Below are 12,294 nucleotides of genomic sequence, written 5' to 3' on the forward strand. Positions count from 1 at the left end.
CTCGCAAAAATAACGTTTTCCAAATCCAAATAATGGAAATAAAAATGTCATTTCTTTTAAAGTGAAAAAAAACCTGATGATTTTACTTGTAAATCAAAAGCTCGCTCAAAGTTTTTCATGCAAACAAAAACTTCCAGCCTGGATTTAGCAACTTAAAAAAAAACATTGACACACTTATAGCCATACGCAACGTTTTATTGCTGGAAATAAATAAATCATGTACTCTCCAGCATATCTATTTATCTTTCAAAAGTTATTGTGAAATTAAAAAAAAAAAATAAATGAAGTAGTTCTAGAGTGGCGGTAGGATTTTAATCAATAATTCAAGAGTAGATTGAGAGCCATTAAGAGCAATTGTGAAAACTATTTATGAATTCCGACACATATATACTTGACAATGTAAATGAATCTAGTTTGGCAATTTCCGTTTCAATATTCCGTCAGATATAAGTGGACCAAATCAAGCACACAGATAAGCTTGTGTCTAATACACAAGTATACGACATATAATAAATTATAGCGGGAGTAGCGATAGTTTTCGAGAAGCCTCGTGTTTGTGTTGCGGGTCAAATTGACTCGTTTTAAAATACCCTCGTTCTTTTTTGGGCTTCTTCTGCTTGGCTTAATAATGAAATATTAACAATGTTTATTGGAATTCTCCCCCTTCCTTTTTTTTTTTGTTACGGAAGAGTTACATTTTTAGCTTCCCAGTAAATGTGTTCATTTTTTTTGTGTATGATTTATTAATTTATTGTGTTGTTGTTGTTGTTTTGTTTACACTGAGAGAGAACTTCTCTTGTTGCCTTTGAATTCCAATTAATGGCTGGAATATTTTTGGGGACACGTGGCTGTGCTGTGTGTACAAAAATGCATGTTTGTGTTTGTCTTTTTTTTTTTTTTATTTATTTCAAAATTTTCCGTCCGTCTTTTGTCGTGAACCGAGAAGGAAGAGAGAGAGGTGTGCTGAGTGTACGATATATATATATTGTAGAATATCGTGTGTATTTTATGATATATATAAATGTAGTGCATGGACTACTGTAAGAACTATGCAGGCCAAAAATGGTGGCACTTTATTTTCTTCTGTCTACGGTGGATTTGTACAGACAGACAAATGACAAATGTATTTTTCCAATGTTCTATCTTTAATATGAGGCAAAAACAGTATTAACGCAAACACAAGAGAATTTCACCGCAATGCAATTGAAAATTTGGTGGTTATTATATTTCTGCTTATTAATATGATATCGCGTGCATATCGATATTTATTAAGTGTCGTGGAAATTTAATTTCAGCAGTTTCATTCTGAAAGTGAGACTCACTGACTCACAGTGAAATTTAGAAATTTAACGAGATTTTTTTCGTAACCTTGGGCATATTGCATATAAATCAGTGCCCCCAGCATTTTTTTAAAGCTTAATTTAATTTAGGCTAAAATTTTGGCGCAGGAGATCTTTACTGACAGAATAAACTTCAAACAGAAAATTTATTTGCTATTTAAAAACAAACGAACAAAATTGCCTTAAGAACTCGTTCGCTTCAAATGCCGTTGACATGCATCAAAAGTCACGGCGTTATAACACTTTAACTAACAAATATTTGAACAAAAACCTTTGAGATGTAAATGCATGTACATTTAAATAGATGATTGTCAAAAATTGTCCTTCACAAAAAAAGCATCTTATCGAGTCACTTATAGAAGAAGTAAAAGTATTTTTCTTCTTTAGTATTTCCATGACAGTATTATTTATACTGCCTCCCGGTAGCCAAGGCAGGTACACACGATAAAATGAATTGCGGCTTCATGAATCTGTGCCGTTTACGAGAGTCACTTTTTGAACTCAACGACTGAAATCAATTGTTTCCGATTCACTGACTGAAAATGCACTGTAAGGCACCAATCGCCAGAGAGGAATCCAAATCGGCACAAATACTGATTCAAAAACGGCCACACTCCAGTTGCGTTTTTTTGAGGAGAATGATTCTATTTTTTCTAAAAAAAAAAAAAAAAGTTAAAAAAAAAAAGTCTAAAAATGGAGCATGACCATAGTTTTGATGATGTGCGCCTTTTCATTAGGCGGCTCATTTTTGGGTAGTTATATATATATATATATATATATATATATATATATATATATATATATATATATAATAAACTACACAGAGAGAGTGAGACTTACTGTACAGATAGTCTAATTTTATAGCCAAAATCAGGTCTTTATGTAATGGATACAATTATTGCTATTGATTTCTCAGGTTTTCTATAACTCTCTGGATGTTTTTTGTCTTTCTTTCTTCTTTCTATTAACATCAAAGAAATCCACACTGATGTCTAACCGAACACCGCCGAGTGCTACCGATCTCTCGGCGCACCCCCTCTGGAGGGCCAATCGATCGGGTGCGATTGAATGGATCCTCCCACTTGTGATGCATTCTAGTTTTTCTGTGTGTGTGTGTGGGGGGGGGGTGACGGGGTGGTCCCTTTCAACACAGTGGAGTAGCGTGGTTTGTCTTTTGTCCCTTTAGGCCTTTAGGGGCGAAAGGTATTTTACGTTTCGGCATTTGATGTAGCAACTGTATCGTGTCTGTTGGTTATGCTGTTGCGCATCTTTTTTTTTTCCACACAAAAATCATGTTCAGCATCACTCCGACAAGTGAGCATTTTCAAATTTTGCTGCTGACAACTGGGAAAACCAAGAATCGTAAAGGTTTTTAAGGCAACTACTGCGAATGGAATGCTGGTTTTAGAAAAGAATTGCAACCGTTTGTCTTGAATTTTTGAGGACGTAAAGCAAGATGTGTAACATCATTGCATCGCTTAAATGTAGGTTTGAATTACAACTTGGTCTACATTTTTTTTCTCTTTTTAAATATTGCACACCCTCAAATTTTGCTCCTTCCCAACGATTTCAAGCGTATTCGGCCCCTTTTCTTTCTCTTGGAAGTTTGCACAAACTCATAAATACCCCGCCGTGTTTAAAAGTTTCCAACTTATTAACAAAACAAGCCTCAAGAGGGCGCTGAAACCCTCATCACGCTTGCATATTACTGCTCAAGAAACAACAAGTCAGCAACTTGGACTCTCACAACAGATTTACAGTTAAAAAAAAAAAGCACTACATTTTTTGGGTCTTTTTTTTTTTGTCCTTTTAGGGCCATCCCTGGACAATAATAGCCCCACGCTACGCCACTGAATATACACACACATGCACACGCACACACACATATATATATATATATGTGTATATATATATATATACATACATATATATATATTGCGCCTCAGTGTCCATGTTCCTTAATGCAGGCCTCTCATGTGACATTACAACGGGTAATTATTGTACATAGCTTGTCTTTTATTTTCTCTGAGAGAATGGCTCCTGATCACAAACACACACATACAGTTTCTGTACAAAGCAACATCTTTGTATGCATGTTGTAGTCCATAGGATGATGTGGCCGCAGAACACTTTGTTGTCGTGTCTCCATGTTCCCCCACCAACACCAAGTCTATTAGTATATGCAGAATAACAAATAAATGTACATATAACAACCGGTGTTTGGATGCATTCTCCGCTATACAATTCTTTTTCTTAACCCACATTCCCTCATACCCTAAACATTCGTAATGCTAAGACGTGTGATTATGAAAGTGCATAGTTGTGATAGTCAACAAAATAAAAGTGCTAGCAGTAGTACTGTAAGCATTCCAACATGAGCAGAGGCTGTTATGTCAAGACCAAGACTTATTTTTGAGCAGAAGTGTTGCTATTTGCATGTTGCTTCTGAATCCACTGCAAGGAATGTGACGTGATGGTGGTCAGATGTGAGGTGTGATGCCGCCCTCTAGTGGTGGGGTTGGAAGTACACGAGTGCAGCAAACGTTTCTCGTACCACAAGACAGAAATTGGCCAAGGCACTCTGATTTTTAGGTTGAAAAAATCGACAATAAAGAAGTAAATATCATAGAGCAACTATTATTTATTTGGGGAATTTTCATTAATTGTATTTTTTAAAATACAATTCTCAGTTCTTTTATTTTTCTGTACATTTTTACTTTAGTTCATTTTTACTTTGTTAGTCCTAAAAGATCATTTTTAATATTTATTTTTTAATTTTTATTTAGTTTTTTACATTTTCCTTTTTTTATATTCATATTTCCCCAATTTTTAAACAATCACTTGTATAATATGAAAATATATTTTGTCAATAATAAAATAAAGTAATAAGACACCAAGTGATATAACCAAACACATTGCTAGTTGTTTTGTTTGTTTTTTTTATATCAAAATAACGACCCACGTTCCAACAATTGTAATTGCTCTTCCTCGACTGTGAGGGGCGCTGCAGATTTTCGCATGACTCCAACCAAGCCCAGCGCTTGGCGTTTCCCGCTGAAAACCAAACGAGTGGATCGCAGTGGAACCTCCGAATGAGTCAACATCAACATGGAGCAACAAGCCTGCAACAACAACAACAACAACAAGGACGATGACGATAAAAAAACAACTCCCACCGAGTCGGATTATAGCACCAGTCAGCTCAACGCTGTGGCCTCCAAGTGGTTTCTGGACTTTGTTTTTGCAGGCATTTGTCGGAGTTTTAAAGAGAGGAACAACGATGCCTTCAATGACGCTATCTCAACTTACGAATGTAAGTTGTCATTCACGTTTCTCTCCGTTTTGATTTGAATTGAAATCTCCTCGTTCAACTGCACCACGAGAGTTAGATTCATTCTGTTTGTCGTCGCAAACGGTGCCGTTATTCTCACGACACAAAAGCGCCATGAGTGTGCAATTTTTAAACTTTTTATGCGCCTATACAAACATTGTAGGTCATGATATAAAATGACAGGCGTTCGATTGTGATTTGTTAAGAGAAAAACTTGTCAAAACGTTTTTTTTTAAACTACAATTTCAACAAAGTATGTTTTGACGCCATGACTACAAGCCCCAAAATGCACTGCGGCGCCTCGGGTAAACATCTTTTTATGATGCGCTTTATGTTCCGTAAACACGTGGTATGTAGTTATTTTCACCATAAAATATGTTTTAAGTAATGTTTCCATTAATTGTTCATTATTTCATCTAGCGGGAAAAATCTTGTTTAAAAATGCCTTCAATTAGAGTAAAACAATATCGCTTGATTATTTCTCAACATTTCTCCTACTCTGAGAACACCTTATCCAATTGGCTGTGATTTTCACTCCAAAAATATTGCTCTCTCTTGCAGCCATTTTGCAGATACCCTTACTTGGAGGAGAAAAATCACAGGAGCAAACCCTCATCTGTGCCTTCCTTGCCCGAGTGATGCAAGGAAAGCAGTTGGGTGAGACTTCCCACCAGGCGTCACGGTGCAACCTTTCACTTGGTTTAATCGCTTTTCATCGCCGTCCCCCCAGAGACCCGATTTGATGACGACAATGGCGTGATGCCTCTCATGTCCGCCGCCAAGACTTGGTTTCACCTCAAAGATGCTTTGGAGGATGAAAGTTTGTTTGAGAACGTCACAGTTCACCTTGTCATACAGGTGATTTGGAAATGGGCGGGTGACTTGGAGCAACTACTGAGGGCACTGAGTGTTTTGTTTTTTATGCCTGTCTTTTTATTTGAAGCTTTTTGTCAGTCACATTATTCCAACATCCAGTATAATTTGTCATCCATGGCATTTTTGCCCCCCAAACAGGATCTGTTCTTAATTGATTTCCCCACCACATCCCATCTGGGTTCCGCTGTTTCACAACCCATTGTGTCTTTCCTCAGTCTGTAGCTGTGTGCTTGGAGAAAGGCGAAAGAACACGGGCCTCCGGTGCGCTCAAGTGGTTCGAAGAACACATAGAATACCCGCAAAAAGTGGGTGCCAAGCTCTCCAACATCGTGGCACAGATGGACACCTACCACCCGTTGCTCACTGTGTTCAGTTTTGATCGACTGCTGGAGATGGTGCACACCTTCCTGGACGCCTACCTGGCCAAGAATCCGTCCGACTTTCTTCTCAAGGTATGCGTCGACCCACTTTGCTTTCCTGCTGCTTTCATCCCTCAACAATGGTTTAGATTGCACTAGAAGTTTGCCAACCTGAGGGGATAGCTCGGGGCTTGTGCCTTTTTTTTTTTTAATGCATTGCAAATTTATAAAAGTATGTCTTAATACAATAGAGGCAAGCAGATGTATTTATTTGTATTTATGTTTTAGTTTGAAATGCCTTTTCTAAATTTTCATTTCAAATAGAGTTTAAAAAAGCACTTTCATTTATATGTGGATTTAATTAAATGGAGGGAAAAAGATGCATTTTTTTGTATTTTCTTCCCTTTAAGTGCAGTGTTTTCCTTTTATATATCTAATATAAAAACATGAACACGTTCCTGTAATTTTTTTAATAAAAAATAAAGTGGAAAAAAGCAAATGAAACACTTTTCCTTGTTTTTCTGCGTCTTAAAAGTATTTTAAGTTTTGCTCTTATTTTTTTTTATTTTAATTGAAAATAAAATTGTCTGATATCTAATGATACAAAAAAATAAAAATCATTTTCCTTGATATATTCTTACTAAGTAGTGTGTTTTTCCTCTTTAAATTCAAGTTTTTAAACGTGATATAGTTATTAAGCATGAAATATCCTCAACATATCTCCCGCATGTCAACCTATGCGGGCGGCATTCTGAAGTCCTCTTCAAGGAACCAACTTTTACGGATGTATTTAATATCTTGCATCATTCCCCAAAAGCCGTTTTGGCCGCCGTTAATTTGGCCTTAACGTATTTTGGAAGGGCAACCAACCAGCCGCATCGAACACGACTGCACCCCCGCCCACCCTCACCATCAGGGCAAATGTGTCGCTTTTTCATTTTATCATTGGGGCGCCAAGAATGTTTTTCCATAATTGTGAAGTACCAAGGTCGAGCCTGGAATGTCGCGTTTAAGTGGCTGGCCTCATTTGGCACTGCTTCAAGACGGTTAATGCAAAAGTTAATGGCTTTGGAAAGGTAGGGAAAATGTAATATGAGAAGAGATCATTCATAAATTGTGCGTGTGTCTCTCAGGAAGCCATCAAGGTGGTCCAGTTGTCCCAAAGAATGGATACGACAGATGCAATGACGGAAGAAGACAAGTCTTACTTGGAGAAGGTGGACCACGCAAGACTGGAGGAAAAGTAGGAAATATTTTGTGTTATTTCAGCCGAATCGTCCAACAAAGTCTGTCTAGTTTGGATCTATACACAACTTTTCCCACAGGAAATCGGTGATGTTCGTCGACTTTTTTAGTTCTCGGGTGGGGGGGAGAACCTTTAAATGTCACGTTGTATTTGTTTGTGTTGTTTCGCACCCTCGCAGAACAAAAGCAAATCCTCAAGTGGATGTGGGCAAGAAGCTGCGTGTTTCCCTCCAATGGCAATCGGTCAACGGTGAGTTCCCGCGTTAAAGCTTCTTGGTGACTCCTCTTTTATGAACTCCACCACAACAATTTTGGTCCACAGACTTATTGTCCTCGAGCACGTCGACTGCTGCGGACGAGCGAAGCGTGGAAGCTTTGGAAGGAACCACTCTCTCACAGGGTGCCGACCATTTGCAAGATGACATCAGGTGCGCAAATTGTTTGAATAAGCTCGTAATTCGTAAGTTTCTCCTATGAGCAAAATGAAATTGTTCCAGCAGCAATCTTTACACGCAAACTTGTATTAATATGATAGAAAGAACCGGAAAAGTACAACTACAAAGAGCGGCATTGAACGTGAATTAAAAGAAGTGTAATCTAATTTGATGTTTTATGTTGCTTCGTGGCAAGTAATAACGAGCAAAATGATGCTGCCGTAATACGTACTCATACAATTAGTGCAAAGTGGCAAGTATAATAATCTTTATATTGACAATAAATTCAGTTTATGAACGCATCCACATTTTTTTTTCTGTTTTCTCCCAGACCAGAACGTAAACTTGCCTCCACAAAAAGGTCGCAGCACTCCGGCCGAAAACTGTACTCCAGTAGTGAGTTTAGTTTGTCCTTTTCATTCAATGTTTTTATTTTTATTGTTTATTTGCTTTTCAAAAATATTGATACACCGTGCAACTTTGATGAATAGACTCACAACTGGACACATCGCCAGACCCTGTGGTTGACCGGAAAGCAAGAACAGCACATTGGGTGGGTGAAGCTTGATGATACTCTTACATGCCGTTGATGTACAAGGAGAAATCTTCACTCTATTTAACCCAAATGTCCTTTTGTGGTTCGTAGAACGCTCGCTTGTCCGGCGACAACAAGGCCGACCAATCGAGGATGATCGTTACAAAGTAAAGCCTCCTTAAACCGAATTGATTTAGCTGAACTGTTAAGTGGCGGGTCTTCGGATTCATCCCTCCATCAACCCGATTCGCGATTGCTGTTCAGGAGAGCTTACGAACATTAAGAACAGACGAATAACACATTTCCTTACTTTATTTTATAACCCAATGCAGGTCCAAATTTAAACTTTTGTCCCCTCAAACAAACGTGTGTGAGCCGGACACTCAGATGAAGCCTCTAGTGTGCATTGGACCGCTGAGAAAGGAAGGTATTTTGTGTGTGTGTGTGTACATGCATGTGTGTGCGTAAGGTAGGGATTGTTACAACCACAAATTGAGGGGCAAAGGCCACAACAAAAAGGACGACAGTCTCTGTAAAAAATAAAAAAAAAATATTAGCTATTTGTGTATTTACTTGGGTTGTGTTTGTTTTCTTGCGTTCTGTGCGTGCGTGTGTGTGTGTGTGCATATTCTTGTTTTACTATCATTTCATTAAATATTAAATCATGTGTTTTTTTTCCCTGTTTTCTAGATTTAAACAACTCCGTCGTCAGTCGGGTGAGGCATCATCGGGTTAGTTGGCCCCACGAAGAAGGACCCTCCAATCTGTGGTGTTCTTATCCATGTATTTACTTCTTTATTTGTTTCTGTAGAAATGGTCGTCCGAGCTGGACGATAAACTGATGAAGGGCGTCCGGCGTCACGGCAAAGGCAAGTGGAATCAAATCCTGCAGGATTTCGACTTTGAGGGCCGCACTGGCGTGATGCTCAAGGACCGCTGGAGGATTCTGGAGAAGACCCACAAAGTCAACTAAGAACTTAAAAGGGGGGTCCATTTTATCTTCTTTAATTGAATAATGTGTTCGGCTAGAAGACATCATTTGGCCATCTTAAAATAATAACTTTGTGTATTGTTGCTCACTGAATTTGTATAAACGACGTGTTGTACATAAGCCCTTTTCATGCTAGTTGTAGACCGTAATTAGGACTTCAAAAGTCATCCGTTTCATTCAACGTTGGCTGCATTTGGCAAATAGATATATATGGATTGCTTACGTTTGCGTTTTTGGGGAGGGTGTGCACATTTTTCATGAGAGACCTGTTTGTTGTCAGTTTAATGGGTGAGAATGTGATTGGAATAAATACATCTTAAAACACGTGAAGCATATCTTTAAAAAAAAAAAAGAACAATATAAGTAGGCGTAATAGAAATGAAAAATAATAATAAAAAAAAATAGATTGGCCACGCCTGCCTTGGACGAGTCGGTCAGATAAAGACAAAGCTGTGCTGCGGTGGACAGTTGCACTGTTGCGTTTTGCGGATCTTCCGCCACGTGCCAGTGCACCGGGGGTCGCCCACCGCCTGCCACTGCAGCACAGCGTCCCTGCAAACAAAACAAATGCTGACGCCGGAACGCAACTTTTTGCGTTGTTTTTCTTTGCATTGCTACATATTTATTCTAAAATTTTAAAAAGTTGAGTGGAATTTTTATGAATTTGTAGAATGCTGAAACATAAAATGTGGTTCAAGTGAAGCCCTGTGAATATTTTCCAGCCCCCTAACAACGTTGACACCAACCTCTTCGTTTCCTGTCCGTCTCCTTGGCAACCACCGGTGCGGTTGCGTATAGCGGGCGGCTGACACGCTACGCACACTGTGAAACCTTGGGTGAAGTAGCGCATCCAGTGCATGTGCGGGCGGTTCTCCGCCGCGCAGTGAGCGGAACGTGACTCCAGGGAAAATTCCATGCAGAACCTGCGGGGAAACAAGTTTGGTTGTGATTCTAGTAAAGATGTAGACTGCTCCATTAGCTTCCCGTGCTAGACACTCGGGGGTTAGTTAGTCTGTCCTGCATTGTGGTGCCTTTGAGTGCATCTTTTTGTGCACTGAGTGAAAGTGCTGTACTTGCTTCCCAAGCTTGCCACCACCTAGTTAGATTTTAGTCGTAATCCGGATTTACAAATTATCTGAGAAGAATGAGAACTGAGCGGCTATGCTATGTTAGCTTCTTGTGCTAAATATTTAGCAGCGGACTGGATGAAAAGGAAGACCGTCAACGGTCTCCTGGTGAGCAAACACTCCGACTGTTGTGCTGACTCACCCTGCGTCCAAAGGGCCCCCATAGACGTCCGTCTTGGGTCTCCCCTTGCTGAACTCCAGACTGGTGATGAATGCAGGCCCTGATAACAAAGTCGTCCATCGTTATCATGAAAAGTCATGGAAAGACAACTGGCGTTCACCTGAGTCCAGTCCACACGGGGTTCCCTGCCGATCTCGGTAGTCCATGCAGCCGGCCCGTTCTTCCAGGGCCGGGCAGCGCTCGCCGCCATTAGCGGGTCGCTGCTCGATGTGTCGCACCCGAGTACGCCAGGAAGGTCGGCACGGCTCTGCACAGCCGCTCCAGAAGCTCCAAGCCGTCACCGAACACGCCTGAGCTGAAGTTGGGGACATTGTGACGGCTTTCACGTGACCGTGACGTAATGGGTTGCGTTAGCCGGCTAAGCTTTGAATAAAACAAGCAGTTTGTTACAGCTGACGTCGTTTGTAGACATAACATAAAAATGCAACACAATAGTCGATTTAGTGGAAAAAGCAATATAGTGAGTTAGCGGGGGAGTGTGCTGATCGCTCAAGCTAACTCTTTAGCTCGAAAACCAAAGATGTTTGCTTTTTCTCTTTGTGATAAGAAAAAAATCGGAATCTTTAAAGTACTTAGTCTGTGAACAGTCTTGTAAAAAATAGAAGCACAAAAACATGAAAGAGGAAAAAAAAATGTAGTGAAACACAATAGTGTGCCACCACCTAGTGGCTGGCAGTGGAATTACACCCAAAATAAAAACAAAAATTCTGTGAACCTATTGAGGGGGGTTTGGCGAAATGTTTGCAATAGTAATTAAGTGTGATTATACCAAAAGTTACACGTGCATTGTAGTTCATTTTTTCCAAGTGAGTGCCTTGTAGCTCTCTCTCGCTGTCGGTCTCTACACTTGCACTTTTAAGCTTTTAATTTACATTTAAAAAAAAAAGTAAAGCGAGCGTGAAAATTTAGGAATCGGAACAACTTGTCATTCAACCACCGTAATGGACCGAGATTGTTTCCGACAACTCATTGGATGACGCGTGCACCCTTGCACTGTAATTTCTTAAACTGATCAACTTAATCGCATTCTTCAAATACTTGCCGCTAACCCCGACGGCTCAGCCCGACTGGGCAAACAGTTCCACCTCTGTGAGATATTCCCACCGCAGATAAGCATGTGTGCATCTTATCATCTTTCTTAGGAGTTGAATGGTGTCGCAAAAGAGGCCCGAAGGTCCCCGTCGGCGCTCACCTGGGCAGTGCGAGAAGTAGTCGAAGCAGCAGTCGCGCGTTGTGGCGCAGCCGCCGTCGCAGTAGCACGTCCCGTAAACGCGGTCCATCCTCCAGTCGGTGGCGCTGCAGCTCGTGTCCCGGCCACTGCAACATTTTCCCAAGCAACCTCCGCCAACCGGGTGGCGCGCTCCCATCGTGGCCAAAAGGAGCACAAAGTAGAACGTGTCCATTTTGATTTGTGTCAAATCGGGACAACTCCCAACAGTGGCAACTCCATGTGTCCCTCGCGTCCCCCGTCGCACCTCTCTCGAGTCTGAATGGACTCAGCGAGGGAGGAGGAGGGAGGTTTGTTTTTCTGCCTCCCTCCCTCCCTCCTTCGCTTCTTGCATCACGCCCCCGCCGCAATCGCTACACCGGCGACAGTTTTCGGGCCACCCTGGAAGTCCCTGAGAAGAAAGAGAGGAATGTGAGCGCTTGGATGTTCTCCACGAGGGCGATAGTGCCAAGTGCTGTTAAGCCCAACCCCTTAATTTCCTCAGCATCACGCACACTCACGGATTTCAAAATGAAAATGCAATTCTGTCATGCTTGGTAGATTTCTAAAAAGTGTGCTGTTGTATTGTTCAAGCGCTTATCATTTTGGCTGCCTTCATCCCAACAGTCACCTGCGGCCGTTTATTGCGTCGGAGATTAGCCACATGC

The 12,294-nt window shown here is 40.7% G+C and overlaps 2 protein-coding genes across 4 annotated transcripts; one reads left to right on the plus strand and one right to left on the minus strand.

Moving 5' to 3' along the window:
- The first annotated feature begins 4,368 nt into the window (after positions 1-4,368).
- terf1 (telomeric repeat binding factor (NIMA-interacting) 1) lies at positions 4,369-9,435 on the plus strand. 2 transcript variants are annotated; one of them, XM_088283406.1, is made up of 13 exons: positions 4,369-4,653; positions 5,233-5,328; positions 5,402-5,529; positions 5,763-5,999; positions 7,040-7,149; positions 7,331-7,401; positions 7,474-7,579; positions 7,917-7,981; positions 8,077-8,138; positions 8,232-8,287; positions 8,453-8,547; positions 8,811-8,836; positions 8,932-9,435. In XM_088283406.1, the coding sequence occupies exons 1-13, from the start codon at positions 4,449-4,451 to the stop codon at positions 9,091-9,093; spliced, it is 1,419 nt and encodes a 472-aa protein (XP_088139532.1). In that variant the 5' UTR covers positions 4,369-4,448; the 3' UTR covers positions 9,094-9,435. The 2 variants fall into 2 exon arrangements, with proteins under 2 accessions (XP_088139532.1, XP_088139531.1); XM_088283405.1 differs by having other exon boundaries at positions 4,371-4,653; positions 8,811-8,851.
- sbspon (somatomedin B and thrombospondin type 1 domain containing) lies at positions 8,001-12,084 on the minus strand. Of its 2 annotated transcripts, XM_088283408.1 has the most exons (6): positions 11,612-12,084; positions 10,520-10,714; positions 10,381-10,459; positions 9,858-10,034; positions 9,532-9,663; positions 8,003-9,066 (listed from the first exon to the last, which is right to left on the minus strand). In XM_088283408.1, exons 1-5 carry the CDS (start codon positions 11,820-11,822, stop codon positions 9,546-9,548), a joined length of 780 nt encoding a protein of 259 aa, XP_088139534.1. In that variant the 5' UTR covers positions 11,823-12,084; the 3' UTR covers positions 8,003-9,066; positions 9,532-9,545. The 2 variants fall into 2 exon arrangements, with proteins under 2 accessions (XP_088139533.1, XP_088139534.1); XM_088283407.1 differs by having other exon boundaries at positions 8,001-9,663.
- Positions 12,085-12,294: the final 210 nt, after the last annotated feature.

This window comes from Idiotropiscis lumnitzeri, chromosome 19 (assembly GCF_059441095.1).
Source record: "Idiotropiscis lumnitzeri isolate Australia: NSW breed Sydney's pygmy pipehorse chromosome 19, RoL_Ilum_1.0, whole genome shotgun sequence".
Classification (NCBI taxonomy): domain Eukaryota; kingdom Metazoa; phylum Chordata; class Actinopteri; order Syngnathiformes; family Syngnathidae; genus Idiotropiscis; species Idiotropiscis lumnitzeri.

Coding starts and splice junctions, on each gene's coding strand:
- terf1 (XM_088283405.1), top strand. CDS start 4,449: ATGGAGCAACAAGCCTGCAACAACAACAACAACAACAAGGACGATGAC. Junction 7,580..7,916: donor CATTTGCAAGATGACATCAG/GTGCGCAAATTG, acceptor GTTTTCTCCCAG/ACCAGAACGTAAACTTGCCT. Junction 8,852..8,931: donor GTCGGGTGAGGCATCATCGG/GTTAGTTGGCCC, acceptor TTGTTTCTGTAG/AAATGGTCGTCCGAGCTGGA.
- sbspon (XM_088283407.1), bottom strand. CDS start 11,822: ATGGACACGTTCTACTTTGTGCTCCTTTTGGCCACGATGGGAGCGCGC. Junction 10,715..11,611: donor CTACTTCTCGCACTGCCCAG/GTGAGCGCCGAC, acceptor CCCCAACTTCAG/CTCAGGCGTGTTCGGTGACG. Junction 10,460..10,519: donor CCCGTGTGGACTGGACTCAG/GTGAACGCCAGT, acceptor CTTTGTTATCAG/GGCCTGCATTCATCACCAGT.